The sequence below is a fragment of the Aquarana catesbeiana genome, linkage group LG04, assembly GCF_042186555.1.
Source record: "Aquarana catesbeiana isolate 2022-GZ linkage group LG04, ASM4218655v1, whole genome shotgun sequence".
Classification (NCBI taxonomy): Eukaryota; Metazoa; Chordata; class Amphibia; order Anura; family Ranidae; genus Aquarana; species Aquarana catesbeiana.
Window position 1 is genome coordinate 454233461 of NC_133327.1, and position 19996 is coordinate 454253456.

Below are 19996 nucleotides of genomic sequence, written 5' to 3' on the forward strand. Positions count from 1 at the left end.
TCCCGTTCTTAGTCCTCATGGACTACACCTGCACCTGCCTCATGGAAACATTTACTGTATGCTGGGAAGGGAAAGTTTCAGAATTGTAGAGTGCTTGACTTCCTCTCAGCTTCATAATGCCGACAGACACTACCTAATTTCCTTTGTGCATTGCCTCATATAATGTTCAGGGATTTAACTCCCGGATAATACACAGAAAATTCTTTCAGCACTATCACTCTCAGAATTTAGACATTTAGACAAACAGGAGACTCACTTCCCTAAACAATTCAACCCTTCCTTTATCCACCACAAATACCCCCAGTTCTACTTGGCTAACGCAGAAGATAAAACTAGAGGGGTTGGGATATTCTTTTCCAAACACACTACTTTCTCCCTAATAACCCACACCCATTCCAGGATAGATCACATCTTTACGACTTCACCAACCATCCCCTTTGTCTCGAAGTCAGATATTAGGGACTCCCCCCTCTCTGACCATGCAATGGCCCTGATGCTTCTTTCGATGCCTCTTGGCCTGAGTGGCCCTTGCCATTGGCACATCAATGAATCACTGTTGAGTGACCCCGTACAACGTATATTGTTAAAAAGGAAACTCGGGGAATATTTCAAGGTCAATGGCACGGGGGGAAATCTTACCTGAAACGCTTTTGGCAGCGCATAAAGCAGTCATTAGAGGAAAACTTATTCAGTTTGCTTCTCAGAGCAAACATGAAATAAGGGTCGAGATCGCTCGTCTCCAACACAAATTTCACATTCTGTCCAAAAACCACAAATGTAATCCCACAATAGTGTCGCGATCCCTTTTGGACTCAGCTCGATTTGCACTGAACTTTGACTACCGAAGCTGAAAAGAGTCTCCGCTGGACTAATGCCCGGTTCTATGCATTTATGGACAAAATTGGCTCCAGGCTGGCAGCTGATGTGATTACGCTTCTGTGGTCGAGATGGGATGGAGACCCCCCAGGAGGGCTTCCTTTTATCCATCAACTTAGAAAAGGCTTTTGAAACAGTGGAGTGGCCTTAGCTATTCAAGGTTTTGGCTAGTTGGGGATTTGGCCCTCATTTTCTTCAGATCCTTCATGCTTCATACTCCAATCTGAGTGCCCGAGTGAGATTGTAAGGCCACTATTCTAAACCGTTCCATATTTCCAAAGACGCAAGACAGGGATGTCCCCTTTCTCCCCTGATCTGAGCAATCGCAAATCGAGACTCTAGCCATAGCAATCAGAAACCACCCTAATATTCATGGAGTGCAATGTGGACCTTAGACCCACACGTGTGCTCTTTTCGCAGATGATCTGCTTCTTTTTGTTACCTCCCCCTAATCTCTATCCCGAATATTTTAAAGCTTTTACATGATTTTGGGATGGTTTCAGGCTTACAAGTAAATATGTTAAAATCCTCGGCACTAAATGTCACCATTCCCGCCTTCCCCTTAGTGGAAAGGCTCAAGAATAATTCCCCCTTCTCTTGGAACTCTCTCTCTATCCCTTATTTGGGTGCAAATTTGGCAGCTAATATAGACCAACTTTACACAGTTAACTATCCATCAATTTACAAGAAATTAAGTGAAGATTTAACTCATTGGGCCCGTAGTTATCTATCCTGGCTGGGCAGAGTGATTCTGTGCAAATGATGTTATTGCCACAGCTGTTTTATCTTTTCCGTTCTCTCCTTATACCAATTCGAAAATCCCATCTGCAAAAGTTTTATTCAAAAATTATTCAGTTAGTTTGGATAAAACAAAGGTCATCAATGTTCCAAAAGCGTATTATTTAGATTCAGAACTCAAGAGGGTCTGGGCCTGCCTAATCTATGGAAGTACTATCAGGCGGCTCAACTAGCCCAGATCTCCATTGTTTAAGCACGGGGTAATAGACCGGATTGGGTCGGCATGGAATGACAGGCTGTCCCCAGGAATACTATAGATTTCCTTCTATGGTGCCTTGCCAAGAGTAGACCCCCAATCCTAGCACCTACTATTTCTCACTCCTTGGCCTTATGCGATTCTCTATATCCTCTCCCCTCGCTCACTTTGGAGGTCCGCCCCTTAACCCACCTATTTCATAATCTAGGTTTCCCCCAGGCCTTGACATTAGGGTCTTCCAGTGGTGGCTAAATAAAGGGTTGTTTGGAATAGGACATTTCATATCCCCTATGGGTCCTTTCTCGGTTAGCCATTGTATCAATGAACTGGATATGCCCCATTCAGAAAGATTTAGATTGACCCAAATTTGTCACTTCCTGTTTTCTCTTTGGAAGTCTAAACCTGACCCTCTAAGGATTACTTAATATGAACAGTGGTGCTCTCACATTATGGACCAGAGAGGGGGTATCTCAATAATTTATGCTTCATTGGCGGAATCTGAGAAACCCTTATATGCTTGGGGCTGGGAACAGGACCTTGAGATGTGTTGGGATCTGGACACCTGGCACCAGTGTTTTCAATGCTCCTTTAAGGAAACAGTGAATATTTCCTTAATGGAGGCCAGTGTCAAACACCTCACTCACTGGTATCAGGTCCCTGTACATCTAGCCAAGATATACCCGGGAACCTCCCCCCTTTGCTTTCGAGGTTGTGGCCATGTAGGCTCCCTTCTTCACACATGGTGGCTCTGCCCTCGAATATGGACTCTTTGAAATAAAGTCTTTCAATTGCTGTGCAGGGTTACAGGGTCTGCAATTCCCAAGACACCCCAAATTGTTCTGCTAAATGAAAGCATAGCCAAAACCTCTAAAAGCTCCTGGAAACTCATGCACTTTATACTATTAGGGGCTAAGATTGTAATCACCAAAGTGTGGAAGAAGCCATCAGTCTCCTTTTGAACAGCGAAGAGAAAGACAGGGAGCAGTAGATCTCTGTCATGTTGCTAGGCAGAACAGGGAAATGCCTTGTTTACATAGGCATCTCCCCGTTCTGCCACTCTGTGACACGATCGCGGGACACCGGCGGACATAGAGTCCACGGGACGCACGGGTATGCAGTACCCACTAGCCCGCAAATTAAAGGGGACGTGCAGGTACACCCATTTGCCCACCGCTGCCATTGTGCCGACGTATATCGCAGTACGGTGGTCGGCATGTGGTTAAACATAGCATCATTATTTGTAGCCTAGCTGAAACAAATGCAAGATATTTAATTATTCCCAAGGGCTTGTGATCTGATTCTACAGTTACTTGCTGCCGATGTATTTACTGATGGAAATCACATCAAAACACATGACACATGGCATACATCTCCTTTAAATGTTTTGGGCATAAGTAATCTTTAGCCCTCTGAGTGACAATCAGAAGCATAACTAACTTTTTGCAGCAATACAGAATCTATACTGGGAAGGATTTGGGGAAAGAGCTCTGTAGTGGTGGAAGGGATTTAGGGCAAGGTAATTTTTGGTTGTATCCTGGCCTCTTACCCACTCCTGAGCCCCGAACCCTGTGCATGATGCATTACTGAGCCCTGCACTCTGTGTGTAATGCACTTCCAAACCCTATGCAAAAAGCATCCTGGGCAATCCTGAGTCATAAACTCTGCATAATACACACTGAGCCCTGTGTGTTACGCATACCTAAAACCTGCACTCTTGGCATTATGCACTTCTGAGCCCTGCACTATATGTGCTTTGTTGTACATTTCATACTCCTGACCACTGCAATCTGTGTATGGAATAAGGCAAACAAAGTGTTTGTACTTATTCCTTTCCATTTATTATGCATCAAAATATTCAATGGGTAAAAGGGGGGGGGGGGGGGGTAATTCTTGAGCACCTCTTAAGAAATATTGCTTCCTGCTTTACCGTTCCTTAAATTCAATGTTGATAGGAACATATTCTAAAGAAAAACCTTCACATATCTTACCTTTTAGGTTGCCTAAAGCTGCCTTTATCACCTACAGCAGCCCCTTAAAATACCAAATACCAATTCAAAGCATCTTTTGGTAAATGCAAAGAAAGCAGGCACATGGGGTGATCTGAAGGGTACTACATATGCAGCTGTGACCCTGTAACATGTTGGGTTTAACAAAAACCAATAGACATTGGATGATTATTTCGAGCTGTATCAGGTAACAACCTTGTGTATGTAGGTGCCACCAGATAACTCTGGCCGACTGATCTTGAATGGCTGAGTTTGAAGGATTTGTCCAATTGCTATTCCTTGCCAACAGATAAGCTAACACATAGAAAGCTTGGCCCATTTTACCGCCTGTCCAATATACAGGCATACAAATGTATACTCACGTGAGTTAAATGCACATGTTTATGAGACAGCTGATCGAGAGACAAAATATGAGTAAAACAAGTGTTTAATCAATGGTCTTTAAAAAAATTTCAATGCTTGCAAAATTGACTTCCTATTTATTTAAATATATTTAAATCTCACCAGACTATATGACTCCTGGTTGTGGGGGTCAAAGAAAAGTTTGAAATCCAAAATGGCTATAGTGTCTTCTTTTTATTTGGTGCCTTTCATCTCCTCTTCAGAAAGTTGCACCCAAAAAACAAAAGAAAGCCATATGGTGTAGTATGCCCAAATATATACTATTTTTTAATAAGTAAATTATTGTGCCCACATATATAAATAGATGCATGCCATGCAACACTCATTGATGTTTGTTCTTTTTACTCCCTCGCATTTATTTACTCTTCCCAGTTGCACTATGCTCCAGATACAATAAAATTTCCTTCTTCCTCCACTGATAAAAACCTTCCAACAACCAGGTCCTTGCAGTATTTGCAATGTGAAAATAAACCAAAACATTTTTTGATAGAGTAATGAAGTATCAAAAATGAAATAAAAAAATCATACAAATGTGCTCACATTTATCCGTGACTAAAACTGCAAGCCAATAGAACCCCACGCATCAAATCCCACATGCCAATGTACCTTACCAAAGCAACTACCCGCGAATCACAGAGACAGAAATCACACATTAACCACTTCATATGACATCCTGAACTTGAAGTGGAGATATCTGGATCATTTCTGCAGCTACACGCATCATCCAGATATCTTTGTTTTCAGTCGGTGATTCCCTCTCTTGTAAAAGCTAACCTAGTGTCTCTGCCCACCCAACAGCTCCTCTCCAGGCTCTCCCATGCGATCAGGGAGCAGGAGATCTGATCCAACGACAGCAGCATGTTATCATAAAGCTGGTCGTGGACCGGATGGTTCCCAGCGAGCTCTATGATCTTGGGAGGCTGGAAGCGACACCATGACGTCACTTCCAGCTCCGGGAGATGTAAACACTGCCATTTTTTCCCCTGGAAAGCAGAGATCGATTTTTTTAAATTGTTTTTGATCTCATGCTTTTCAGGGTAGAGGAGATATCTTGGGTCTTATTCGGGTCTGATTGCAATTTTAAAGTGTGGTATTTTAGGTATTTACTTGGCATACGATCATCTTTTATATTTTACCAAAACAATTGGTTTATATATTGTGTTTTTTGCATTAAAATTCATTAAAGTGTATTTTTTTTTAATGCATTTGAAAAAATTTTGCACAAATACCATGACATAAAAAATTGCAATGGCCGGCATATATCTATCTATATATCAATCTATATATATATATATATATATATATAGATCTCTATCTATCTAATATATATATATATATATATATATATATATATATACACACACACACACACACATATATATATATTGGGGTTCTGAGCAATTTTCTAGCAAAAAAAGAAATAATGATTTTTACATGTAGGGGAGAAATGCAAAAATTGGCCCGGTAGGGAAGTGGCTAAACATTCTCCTCCAAAGCTCCCTCCAGATTAAGCATTTCCACCATTAAATACCAAACACATCACATGAAAAGATACAAAAATTGACAACAGTGCAGTAAATTCCCCCAACGAGACATTTATTCTACAACCAAATGCTCACATATACATAGATATGCAGGGAGACCAGACTCCACTATGGCGTAATGGGTAATTCTGGCCCCAGCATGCATCTGATGTCACTGACGCATTTTGTCAGACTTCTTCAAAGGGTACATTTCTGCATCATATGCAGAAATGTATCCTTTGTATTCTGCATTTATGATTAAGTGCTGTGACAGCATGAAACGTGTCAACTTTTCCAGTCCCACAGTGTCTGTGTAGCTGTAAGTAGCAGCTTTTATATTACATTAAATGAAGATGAAGATTCTTGGAGTGCAGCTCTCCGGATTGTTTACATGCACATGCACCTGGAGGAGTGTACTGGCAGGCTAACCTGGAGCAGCGTTACACTGATAAATTACCCAGTTGACTGAGAGGAACCCAAGAGTCTGTGTTGACAGGTGTGCATTCGACCTGCAATTGATTGCCTTATGACTTGCATTTGATTTTCAAATGGGAATGTGAAACTGCTTGATGCAAGCAAAAGCCTCACACAGTCTTATAGGTGGTCAGATCATGTCTGCACTTCTAGCCTCCATCAATTCTCTAGCAATGCACAAACTGTTGGTGCTATATAAATCCTGAATAATAATACTGTCCAGTTTAATCTATTGTACATTTTGCAAACTTAATCAAATGCCAACAAATATTCAGATGTCAGTAATATTTCTTCAGATTATTCCCTTAGATTTCTTTTATTTATCCCAATAAATGGCTTCCACAACCTATTCAATTGTATTTAAAGACTGGCCACAAATTCACATCTCTCCAAATTTTAAGAACGGTTCCACCAGGCGTTTCATTTCTCTGAAAAGAAAAAGGAATAGGTATGGTTTGGATTAATATAGTATATCATATATCTAGTATGCATGCCTGAAAACAATAGGTGGATGGTCACACATAAAACGTCATAAAATGTCTTGGTAATAGATAACTTATTGTAAACATAAGGGATTTTTTTAAGGAACATTTTTAGCTGATATATAATGCAGGTACCTCCCAGTGACTGCACATGTCCTCATTTGTTTGAAGAAACCCAGTATGCCAAAAGGCCATGACCCTCTGTTTGGGAAACATCAACCACAGATGTCATGACTAAGCCAACACCTACCCTCTCCCCACATCTCTTGCTACACATAAAGATTAGACTACAGAAAAACTAAATAAAAAAATCTTAACAAGATACCTATTAATAGCAGCTAAAGTCCTAATACCAAGATATTAGAAATCTACCTGCATTAAAGAATGGATTAAGGCCCCATTCACACTAGCGCGTTTTTTGATGCATTTTGCATTTTGCAGAAATGCATGGAAATTTTTTAACATGGGTTCCTATGGAACATGTTCACATCAATGCTTTTTTGTATCTCTGCGTTTTTGGAAAGGGTCAGGGACTTTTTTAAACGCAAAATGCAGCGTTTTGCATGTAATAGAATTCAATGGGCATGCAAGAAAAACGCAAGTCCATAATTTGAGATGCGTTTTTGATGCGTTTTTGATGCGTTTTGCATTTTGCTTTTTTGGAATCACCATGTGATCAAACACCTGCCCTTTAAAAATAAACTACCCAGGATGCCTTGAGAACCAGCAAATCCCAGTTTGGACTCTAGCAAAAATGGTGAGAACTGAACATCTTATCAGCTTGGTGAGGCCAAGAACATATCTTTATACTCCTTCTGATCCCCAACACAAGGATCGTAGAAAACGGGACCAGGGGTGGCTTAAAATTGCCAAGGAGCTGTATCCACAATGGGATATTTTCTCCAAGAAACAAGCAGACCTCAAATGTAAGTAATAGATAAAAAGTTTACACACACTTGTTAAACTTTGAGTTTTCAGTGATGTTGAAAAATTTGACAAAGAGAAATCATTGCTAGAAATGTTTAAACCTTAATGTGACCTATAAACTGTACAAACTCAACAGAAAACTTACTAAAATCTTTTATTGGGTAGTCAATATAAGAAACTCAAATAATGTTGTTTTATAAGTGTGCACATCCTCTTCTAACTGGGGATGCAGCTGTGTTCAGAATTAAGCTATCACATTCCAAAACATGGTAAGGAGTCAGTCCACACCTGCCATCATGTGCCTCTGACTAACCCCAAACAAACTTCTGAATTAATTAAAGATGGAACAAGTTCATCAATTATATATGTTTGTTTCATTTTTAAACATCACATAAACCTGACATTTTACCAGGGGTCTGTAGATTATTAGATCCACTGTAATTATGTATGTGTTCATGTGCATGATCCAAACATTTTTGACAGTTTATGTTTTTTAAATTATTTACTGACCTAAATACATGTATTTAAATTAGCTATTTTTTTGAGGATCGAGTTAGTGGAGTTCTGCTTTAGATTTTGGCCAATATCCCTTAAATTGCGCGAATTTCCCTCAAATTGGGTTAAATTTCCCTCAAATTGGGTCAAATTTCCCTCAAATTGGGTCAAATTTCCCTAAAATTGGTCAAATTTCCATAAAATTGGGTCAATTTTCCCTCAAATTGGTCAAATTTCCCTAAAATTGGGTCAATTTTCCATAAAATTGGTCAAATTTCCATAAAATTGGGTCAAATTTCCCGCAAATTGGGTTAAATTTCCATAAAATTGTGTAAAATTTCCCTCAAATTGGTCAAATTTCCATAAAATTGGGTTACATTTCCATAAAATTGGTCAAATTTCCATAAAATTGGGTCAAATTTCCCGCAAATTGGGTTAAATTTCCATAAAATTGTGTAAAATTTCCCTCAAATTGGTCAAATTTCCATAAAATTGGGTCAAATTTCCCGCAAATTGGGTTAAATTTCCATAAAATTGTGTAAAATTTCCCTCAAATTGGTCAAATTTCCATAAAATTGGGTTACATTTCCCTCAAATTGGTCAAATTTCCATAAAATTGGGTCAAATTTCCCGCAAATTGGGTTAAATTTCCATAAAATTGTGTAAAATTTCCCTCAAATTGGTCAAATTTCCATAAAATTGGGTTACATTTCCCTCAAATTGGTCAAATTTCCATAAAATTGGGTCAAATTTCCCGCAAATTGGGTTAAATTTCCATAAAATTGTGTAAAATTTCCCTCAAATTGGTCAAATTTCCATAAAATTGGGTTACATTTCCCTCAAATTGGTCAAATTTCCATAAAATTGGGTCAAATTTCCCGCAAATTGGGTCAAATTTCCCGCAAATTGGGTTAAATTTCCATAAAATTGTGTAAAATTTCCCTCAAATTGGTCAAATTTCCATAAAATTGGGTTACATTTCCCTCAAATTGGTCAAATTTCCATAAAATTGGGTCAAATTTCCCGCAAATTGGGTTAAATTTCCATAAAATTGTGTAAAATTTCCCTCAAATTGGTCAAATTTCCATAAAATTGGGTTACATTTCCCTCAAATTGGTCAAATTTCCATAAAATTGGGTCAAATTTCCCGCAAATTGGGTTAAATTTCCATAAAATTGTGTAAAATTTCCCTCAAATTGGTCAAATTTCCATAAAATTGGGTTACATTTCCATAAAATTGGTCAAATTTCCATAAAATTGGGTCAAATTTCCCGCAAATTGGGTTAAATTTCCATAAAATTGTGTAAAATTTCCCTCAAATTGGTCAAATTTCCATAAAATTGGGTTACATTTCCATAAAATTGGTCAAATTTCCATAAAATTGGGTCAAATTTTGAGCGTTTTGAGCGTTTGAAACGTTTTGCGCGTTTGGGGGCGTTTTGAGCGTTTTGAGCGTTCGAAACGTTTTGCGCGTTTGTGAGCATTTTGGGGACGTTTTGAGCGTTTTGAGCGTTTGAAACGTTTTGCGCGTTTGAGGGCGTTTTGAGCGTTTTGAGCGTTTGTGGGCATTTGGAGCGTTTGAAACGTTTTGCGCGTTTGGGAGCGTTTTGGGGCGTTTTGAGCGTTTGGAGCGTTTTAAGCGTTTGGACCGTTTAGGATCGTTTGTGAGCGTTTGGAGCGTTTGGTGAACGTTTGGAGCGTTTCAGCCGTTTTTGTATGTAAAAACGCCTATGCCATTTGCATCTCAAAAATGCCTAGGTGGGCATAAAGCCATAGACTAACATAGACAGGCGTTTCAAAGCTGGCCAAAAGGCAAGAAAAAAATTGTGTACATGGACACATAGGATAACAGTGAATTAGTTCAGGTGCAGTTGGAAAAACTGTCCAACTGCCTCTGAATGCACGTTTAACAGCGCCTCATGGGCATGAGGCCTAATGTTCATTGAATAAAATTATTACACCAAAAAATGGACAAATTAGGATATTTGTTTTTAATAGTATCTTAATGTCAGATACACATTTTTCAATGCATAAAAAAAGTACAGCATACGTTGCAAAATTTGACAAACATAAGCTTCAAAAAAACACACATTTACAATGTTTAGAAGATCTGTTACATTGGGTCTATCTAGGCTATTGCATCTAGCTGCCATGGCAGCTGACCTTCTGGAGACATGAAATATGAACATAAAGTTTCACGTAAAGCAGCACCACTCCTGCTGCCCCGAGTGGATGTCATTTCAGCTCTTGTCATGGCCTGATTGGCAAGGGTGTCCTCAAATTGGAAACCGTCATGCTCTCTAATAAAATTATGGAGAGCACAAATAGCTTTCACTGCCTGTATAGCGTGTTGCATCTTTAGATATATTGGTGTGTGCAACAAACGCCATTTGTTGGCCAGTATGCCAAAAGCACATTCAACAACTCTCCTGGCCCGAGTGAGTCTGTAATTGAACACTCTTTTTTCTTGGCTCAAAGAGTGGCTTGAATAGGGTCTGAGAAGGTGTTCCCCTAGCGCAAAAGCTTCATCAGCCACAAACACATACGGCATTGCAGGCCCAATCGTTCCAGGGAGTGGTGTATTGGCTGGTAGTGCCAGCCTATTTTCTTGCAGAAGATGCCCTAAGGTTGAGTGGGTAAATATACTAGAGTCTGAGCTTCTGCCATAGGACCCTATATCAACATATATAAAACGGTAATTGGCATCTGCCATTGCAAAAAGCACAAAAGAAAAATATTTTTTATAGTTATAAAAGCTGCTGCCACTGCCTACTGGCTTCTGGATGCGTATATGTTTTCCGTCAATAGCACCCACGCAATTTGGAAAATTGCACTGCTGCCAGAAGATATCTGCTATCTTTGCCCATTCATCAGTTGTAGGTTTCGGGAAGACAACCTCTTTAAGAACGTCCCAAATGATGGAACACGTGTCCCGGATTAGGTAGCTAGCAGTTGATTTCCCAATCAAGAACTGATAATGTAAACTAGAAATGGAGTGTCCAGTTGCCAGGTATCTGAAATTAAAACAAAAATATTTTTTCATTGTTTTGCAGTAAAAGCTTTGCAAACCAGATGGCGGAGCGCAAAGGATAGTTTTAATAGTCATTTGAAAAAGGAAAAGAGTATGAGAAGTGGTTCAGGTGCAATGTCTTTCAAACCATACTCCTATGCGAAAGACCTTGAGTTTTTGAGACCTATTCTGGAGATGCGAAGGTAATTATTTTAAAAAGGATATTATGATTCTGTGTTTCTGTGCAATTATTACCCACACACCCTAAAAAAAATGGTCTGTTTTGTTGTGATTTGCAGCACAGACACCTGCTGGGAGGATGAACCTGCAGAAGAAGAATCATCAGTGCAAACACAGGAGCCTACAAACCCACAATCTCCAAATCAGGAAATTGCAGAGATACCTGGAGAAGAGGAACAGGAGGAGGGGGCTGCTGCACCATTGCGCACTACTAAAAGGGGGGGTGCCACCAAACGGCAAATTCAGAAAGAGTCTGATAAAATGTACAGTTTATTAAAAGATCTGTCAGATCGTTTCACAGGGCAATTGACACTCTCACAACAATTTGCCAATACCCTGGTGCCCTATTTTGATCAGGTGCCCGATGCTATGAAAATGGATATGCAAATTTCTGTCATGCAGACCATAAAATCATATATCCCCAGTCCCCAAAATATTTATCACACAGACAGAAGTCTTCCAATGCAACCAACACAGACAACCAATTATGCTTCTTGGCAAAATCCCCCTTTATCTTACCAGATGCCTAGGCACCAAACTTACAGAGCTGAAAATCCTTACGAATCTAGACAAACACTTCGACGGCTTGACCACCACCAACCTCCTCTACCTCCACCATCTGCACTTGGGCCACCAGGATCAGGTTTTGGAGCACCAGATGTGGGCAATAGGGGTCCACCTTACCATTTCCAAAATGTCCCAAGTGTTGCTCAGGAGCAGCAGTATGTAGAAAGTGCTCCTTGTTTGTCATCCCAGCAACCTGAATCATGCCAAGACCCATTTAATTATCATACTTTATAATTTAAAATGCTAGTTATGTTTTTGTTATATTTGTAAAAAACATATGGTGGAAACCTAACTGAACTCATTTGTCTATTGAAATTGCGATGAGCCTAATACTTCGTTACTTATTTTGTTATCGGAACATTGTTATTTTGAAAGAATGAAGCAATTCTACACATTATATGTTTGTGTTCAAAATTACAATTAAAATCATATTTAAATTATTTTGTGGAAATATAAACTTTGTGTGCCTGTTCATTTGATTAACACTTTGTGTGTTAAAGTCTAAAAGCAAAAAGTTTACATTTACCTTAATGTAATTATTAGCCTTTCAACTGGTGGAATACAATCCCTGAAAGATGTGTTCTGACGTTGCAGCTTGCTGCTGAGTAAACCAAGCAAAACATCAAAACTGTGTGGGCAAAAAAGGACATTGAGAAAACCACAAGCACAATGTCACCTAGACAAGCACCTACATTGAGCCTATTTAGTCATTCGATTTCACTTTAAAAATTTGTTTAGGGGTTAAGACTAACCCTAACCCTACTTTAAATCCTAACCCTAACCCGACTTTAAATCCTAACCCTAACCCGACTTTAAATTCTAACCCTACTTTAAATCCTAACCCTAACCCGACTTTAAATTCTAACCCTAACCCGACTTTAAATCCTAACCCTAACCCGACTTTAAATCCTAACCCTAACCCGACTTTAAATCCTAACCCTAACCCTACTTTAAATCCTAACCCTAACCCTACTTTAAATCCTAACCCTAACCCGACTTTAAATCCTAACCCTAACCCGACTTTAAATTCTAACCCTACTTTAAATCCTAACCCTAACCCGACTTTAAATTCTAACCCTAACCCTACTTTAAATCCTAACCCTAACCCTACTTTAAATTCTAACCCTACTTTAAATCCTAACCCTAACCCTACTTTAAATCCTAACCCTAACCCGACTTTAAATCCTAACCCTAACCCTACTTTAAATCCTAACCCTAACCCTACTTTAAATCCTAACCCTAACCCGACTTTAAATCCTAACCCTAACCCGACTTTAAATTCTAACCCTACTTTAAATCCTAACCCTAACCCGACTTTAAATCCTAACCCTAACCCGACTTTAAATCCTAACCCTAACCCGACTTTAAATTCTAACCCTACTTTAAATCCTAACCCTAACCCGACTTTAAATCCTAACCCTAACCCTACTTTAAATCCTAACCCTAACCCTACTTTAAATCCTAACCCTAACCCGACTTTAAATCCTAACCCTAACCCGACTTTAAATCCTAACCCTAACCCGACTTTAAATTCTAACCCTACTTTAAATCCTAACCCTAACCCGACTTTAAATCCTAACCCTAACCCGACTTTAAATCCTAACCCTAACCCGACTTTAAATCCTAACCCTAACCCTACTTTAAATCCTAACCCTAACCCGACTTTAAATCCTAACCCTAACCCGACTTTAAATCCTAACCCTAACCCGACTTTAAATTCTAACCCTACTTTAAATCCTAACCCTAACCCGACTTTAAATCCTAACCCTAACCCGACTTTAAATTCTAACCCTACTTTAAATCCTAACCCTAACCCGACTTTAAATCCTAACCCTAACCCGACTTTAAATTCTAACCCTACTTTAAATCCTAACCCTAACCCGACTTTAAATCCTAACCCTAACCCGACTTTAAATCCTAACCCTAACCCGACTTTAAATTCTAACCCTACTTTAAATCCTAACCCTAACCCGACTTTAAATCCTAACCCTAACCCTACTTTAAATCCTAACCCTAACCCTACTTTAAATCCTAACCCTAACCCGACTTTAAATCCTAACCCTAACCCGACTTTAAATCCTAACCCTAACCCGACTTTAAATTCTAACCCTACTTTAAATCCTAACCCTAACCCGACTTTAAATCCTAACCCTAACCCGACTTTAAATTCTAACCCTACTTTAAATCCTAACCCTAACCCGACTTTAAATCCTAACCCTAACCCGACTTTAAATCCTAACCCTAACCCGACTTTAAATTCTAACCCTACTTTAAATCCTAACCCTAACCCGACTTTAAATCCTAACCCTAACCCGACTTTAAATTCTAACCCTACTTTAAATCCTAACCCTAACCCGACTTTAAATTCTAACCCTAACCCTACTTTAAATCCTAACCCTAACCCTACTTTAAATTCTAACCCTACTTTAAATCCTAACCCGACTTTAAATCCTAACCCTAACCCGACTTTAAATCCTAACCCTAACCCTACTTTAAATCCTAACCCTAACCCTACTTTAAATCCTAACCCTAACCCGACTTTAAATCCTAACCCTAACCCGACTTTAAATCCTAACCCTAACCCTACTTTAAATCCTAACCCTAACCCTACTTTAAATCCTAACCCTAACCCGACTTTAAATCCTAACCCTAACCCGACTTTAAATCCTAACCCTAACCCGACTTTAAATTCTAACCCTACTTTAAATCCTAACCCTAACCCGACTTTAAATCCTAACCCTAACCCGACTTTAAATCCTAACCCTAACCCTACTTTAAATCCTAACCCTAACCCGACTTTAAATCCTAACCCTAACCCGACTTTAAATCCTAACCCTAACCCGACTTTAAATCCTAACCCTAACCCTACTTTAAATCCTAACCCTAACCCTACTTTAAATCCTAACCCTAACCCGACTTTAAATCCTAACCCTAACCCGACTTTAAATCCTAACCCTAACCCGACTTTAAATTCTAACCCTACTTTAAATCCTAACCCTAACCCGACTTTAAATCCTAACCCTAACCCGACTTTAAATTCTAACCCTACTTTAAATCCTAACCCTAACCCGACTTTAAATCCTAACCCTAACCCGACTTTAAATCCTAACCCTAACCCGACTTTAAATTCTAACCCTACTTTAAATCCTAACCCTAACCCGACTTTAAATCCTAACCCTAACCCGACTTTAAATTCTAACCCTACTTTAAATCCTAACCCTAACCCGACTTTGAAACCTAAACGAACTCTAAACAAGATTATGGCTAGGTAATGGTACTAAATCAAGAACTCACCTTTTAATAGACATACGTGTGTAATCCATAAACTTGTCTTCATGGGCTCGGAGGTCGTTGTAAATTATCCAGAATTGACCTCTCTGCTCCCTATTGGCAATCACTGGATGCACCCAAAATCTTCGTTTTCTCCTTTGTTCTTCTTCTTCAGCTTCCTCTTCAAGCAAAACTGCAGCAGCAGCTGTGGCTACTGCTAGAAAAAAGGACATTGAAGCCAGGATAATCTAAGCACCAAAAGACAGCAAGACTAGGGAGGAAGCAGGAAGTACTAATGTCAGCTGACATTCTGTGATATAAGCAGTGATGTTTTCCAATTGGTTCTTTATAAAACGCATAATGAAAACCGCAAAACGCAAAACGCGGCAAAAACGCGTCAAAAACGCCGCAAAACGCGTCAAAAACGCATGTTAAAAAACGCGGCAAGCATGAAAAAAAACCCTCCAAAAACGCTCAAAAGCAACATGCATAGGTGTGAATCGAGCCTAATACCATTCAGGAGCTTTACAACAGCTAACGGATCAATAGAGAAATGGGTTATTTTCAGAAATTCACCAGATTTCACTCAGTTTACAACTTAGGGATACAGTCAATTAGATATGTCTGGACCCTTATTGAAATCTTCATTTATGAATTTACACTAAATCGCTTATTGTTATCTTTATTTTTTTATTATTTTTATTCAGATCTTTCCTTTTTCTCATTTTTCTTCTTTTTTTTTTACTTCTATATCTTAAATGGTTCATATTAAAGCGGGGTTCCACCCAAATTTTGAACAATATCTGTATGCATTCTCTTCCTTGCCTAGATGCTGACATGCCATTTAAAAAAATTTAAATCGCCGTAATTACCTTTTATTTTTCTATTCTTCTTTGCACTTCCTGGTTCTCCCGTGGGAGTAGGCGTGTTTCTAGCCTCTCCCAGACTCCTGGGAGCTAGTCTCAGGCTTCCCAGGATGCCACTGAGCATGTGCGGGAACGAGCGGTGAATGCTGGGAGCACAGCATTCACCACATCCAGGAAATAAATGCTTGTGGGCTTCAAATGCCCACAATGAAGATGGAAACCGCCTGCAGTGAATAATATAAGTTATTCTTTCCGACTAAATCTGACACAGGCGGACATATTACACACAATATGTGAGTATGTAATGCTGAGAAGAAAAGTTTGTGAATGAACTAAAAAAAAAAAAACGATAGATAGGTGGACCCCCGCTTTAATATACTTTCATATTATTATTATTCCTATTAATATAATTTGATTGCTAAATGTTAATTTGGCATTAAATTAATATAACAATGTTGTTTATGTTCAATCCGATGTATACATGTTGTAAAACGTTTGCGATTGCATGTGAAAAAACCTCATGTATGTTTAATAAGTTTAAAAAAATGTCTAAAAAATTGTTGTAAAAAAAAATAAATAAAGATTAAAGGCCCTGCTAGCCAATAAGGATAGGAAGTCAGACTGGCCAGGCATTTGGTTGGTAATGAAAGGTTTTGTTAGTTTACATAATAAATAATCCCAGCTTATCAGTGTACTAGGTCACACTTCAATGGACACATGTAAACACCCAGAAATGCCTTTACAAATGAAAGTGAAAGCTGAGTGAATGTATGTTTTTTCTTTGTAAAATAAGTATTTTACAATATAGTATTTGGATTTTACTTAAGGGTCTTGCAATGGCAGTTCTAATTATATGGCAACCTATTAAATAGGATGAAACACATAATTGATAGCTTTATTGAAATTTCTTCTGGATTGCAAACAGTGATTTATGCTGGCTATACATGGGTCTATTTTACATCAATAAACTGAAAGAACAAGCCTCTTTTCCAGTAGTCATCAAGCAGCCTGTGAAACTTAACCACCTCCTGCCCGCTCTATAGCCGAAAGACGGCTACAGTGCGGGACTTAATTGCCTGGAGGGCGTCCATGTACGTCCTCCCAAGATCGTGGGGCATGTGCGGCGTGCTCTGATCAGCGAGTCAATGAGACTCGGCTGATCACAAATTTGAGTATGGGGTTGATCCCGGCCCCTTACCACATGATCAGCTGTCAGCCAATGACAGCTGATCACATGATGTAAACAGAAAATCAGGAGGAAAAAAAAAGCCGATCACCGGCTTCTGTCAGAGGGACATCGGTCCTGAATAGGGAGAGCCACTGCCACCTCATCTGTGCCCACCAGTGCCACCTGTCAGTGCCTACCAGTGCATATCACTGCTGCTTATCAGTTCCTACCAGTGCCGCCTATCAATGCCCACCAGTGCCACCTATCAGTGCTGACAATCAGTGCCCATTGGTGCCACCTCTCAGTGCCCATTGGTGCCCTATATCAGTGCTGCCGCATCAGTGCAGCCTCATCAGCGCACATCAATGAAGGAGAAAAATTACCTGTTTTCAAAATTTTATAACAAACTATACATTAACTATACTATAACAGCAGTGATTAAATACCACCAAACGAAAGCTCTATTTGTGTGAAAAAAAGATAACATTTTATTTGAGTCCAGTGTTGCATGACCATGTAATTGTCATTCAAAGAGTGACAGGGCTGAAAGCTGAAAATAGGCCTGGGCGGGAAGGGGGTTTAAGTGCCCAGTAAGCAAGTGGTTACATAAGAGATAGTGCAGTGCTAAAATATGAATACTCCCTACTTCCAAAAAAAAAAAAACGCAAGTAGCCTGTACTTTTCCTCCTAATTAAAAATCCTGAATAACAAATGTTCTTTTAAAACAGTGCTGGGATAGGCTATTCATCGCAGCTCCATTTTAAAAAGGTGGCCAGTCTCAATGGCTCCTGTAGGCCCTTTTTTCCCAACACTTGCAATTGAACTGCCAGCTGTCTGTCATAGCCAGCATCCAGTGACATCAGTTTTTGGGCTTCTGATGCTTCTACATATCACTCAACTGCAGAGGTTGTAGAAGCAAATGTACACTTTGTGTAGTGTATACATCAGGAGTGTAGTGAAGTCACTTCTTCTCAGTATGGAGGTTGGGACAGAGCTTTTAAAGCTCGTCCAGCATCTTCCTGTAGCAATAGATCGATACAGTGATCTATTGCAAGCTGATTGCAATTCATTTGAATTTTTAGCAATCACAATTTGTGAGAAAGCTAATTTGTGCCCTCATCAATCCACCTAATCTTTTCTTTTAATACATTAACCATTTATGCCAACTGTTTTTCCCCCTGCATGCTTTGAAATGTACAGTAGCATTAAAATGGGAATAAAAGCTCTCCTAAAGTAAAATGCGTACGTTCATTTTGAGCTTTTCCATTTCACTATTGAAAACATATAAGTCACGTTAAGGTTATGTAACTTTAATCCGCAGACTTTGTTGAATACAGTTTGAGGCACAAGTTAAGTAAACATTGCATTGGGGAAAATTTGGGAAAATGCATTTTCCTCTAGTTTTTTATTTTGCATTTCTGAAAAAAAATAAGAAAACAAAAACGTATTGTATGAATCCAATTTTGCCATAAAAAAGCCATTATCTGTCCCAAAAAAATTAGAGCCTCAAGGGGATTTAAGGGGACAAACGTCAGAGGGACTAAAATGGTTAAGAATACACCAGTTGCTATTTCAACAGCTTTCTATAGTTTGGGAATGGTTTTCCTAATGAACAGGAATGCTCTAGTATGCTAGAAATTTTCATCAACCAAAGCTAAAGTTAATGCTTTAGAGCTGTGAAACACCAAAGTATCATCACCCTTGCATTGCATGATTCTTTATATTTCTAATATTTTGTTTGGGTTAAAGAAGTACAGGGCAAAAATGTGACATGATATAGGTAGGGACAAGTTTCACAATGCTATTAAACATAGAAAGGTATTTTTTCTCATAAAAAGATTAATAAACCAAGCAAGCTTTTAGCTTATGATCCATTAATGGTCAGTTATGAGTAGTGTAGGCAAAGTAAGTCGAGAGCAGGGTTGAAGATGTGATAGGTTTGAAAAGAGCATGAAGTCTCATGGGCAGATGGAGTGTTTGATACATTTGGGTTGTTCTATTATCTTTTATAAGCTTGAGAGTATAATATGCTGCCCATACCTATCACCTTTGCTGGAAAGTGCAGGTAAGTAGGTAGAGAAAAGTAGCATCAGACAGGTCAAAGTATATCTAGGATGGAGAGAAAAAATAATGGGAGGTAGGCTACAGAAATTAAGATCAGGGAAGGAGGGGTGGACAGGCAGTGGTCCCTGTGGCAGGCAAGCTATTAAACCCATTTCACACTTCCAGCGGGCCTCATTAGCGGTAAAGTGCCGCTAGTTTTAGCATCGCTTTACCATTGTATTAGCAATGCTTTTTGGCCGCTAGCGAGGCACTTTTAACCCTCACCAAAGAAAGGGTTAATTGCGCCAGAAAAGCGCCGCTGCTGAAGCACTTTGCAGGCACTTCGGCAGTGCTGCCCATTCGCTTCAATGGGCAGGGGCCATGGAGGTGTGGTGTATACACCGCTCCTAAACCGCTCCAAAGATGCTGCTTGCAGGACTTTTTTTTAATGTCCTGCAAATGCACCGCTCCAGCGTGAAAGCACTCAGGCTTTCACACTGGGGCTGTAGGGAAGGTGTTTTTCAGGCGCTTTACAGGCGCTATCTTTAGCACTTGGGCGCCTGAAAAATGCCTCAGTGTGAAAGGGGTCCTATTGATTTATAAACTTTTAATTTCACTGGCAGCATAAATAACCATAAATCTAAATTTCTATG

The 19996-nt window shown here is 39.3% G+C and overlaps 1 protein-coding gene across 5 annotated transcripts in view; it reads right to left on the bottom strand.

The window, feature by feature from the left end:
- Window positions 1–4295: 4295 nt before the first annotated feature.
- LG04H6orf118 (linkage group 04 C6orf118 homolog) overlaps window positions 4296–19996 on the bottom strand; it is a 247397-nt gene continuing 231696 nt past the window's right edge. For 2 of the 5 annotated variants that reach the window (XM_073627493.1, XM_073627492.1), the window contains exon 9: window positions 4297–6703. In XM_073627493.1, coding sequence (XP_073483594.1) covers window positions 6655–6703 — 49 coding nt within the window. In that variant the 3' untranslated portion in view covers window positions 4297–6654. Of the gene's footprint in view, window positions 6704–19996 lie in introns of all 5 variants that reach the window. The other 3 variants (XM_073627494.1, XM_073627489.1, XM_073627490.1) reach the window with 3 other exon arrangements.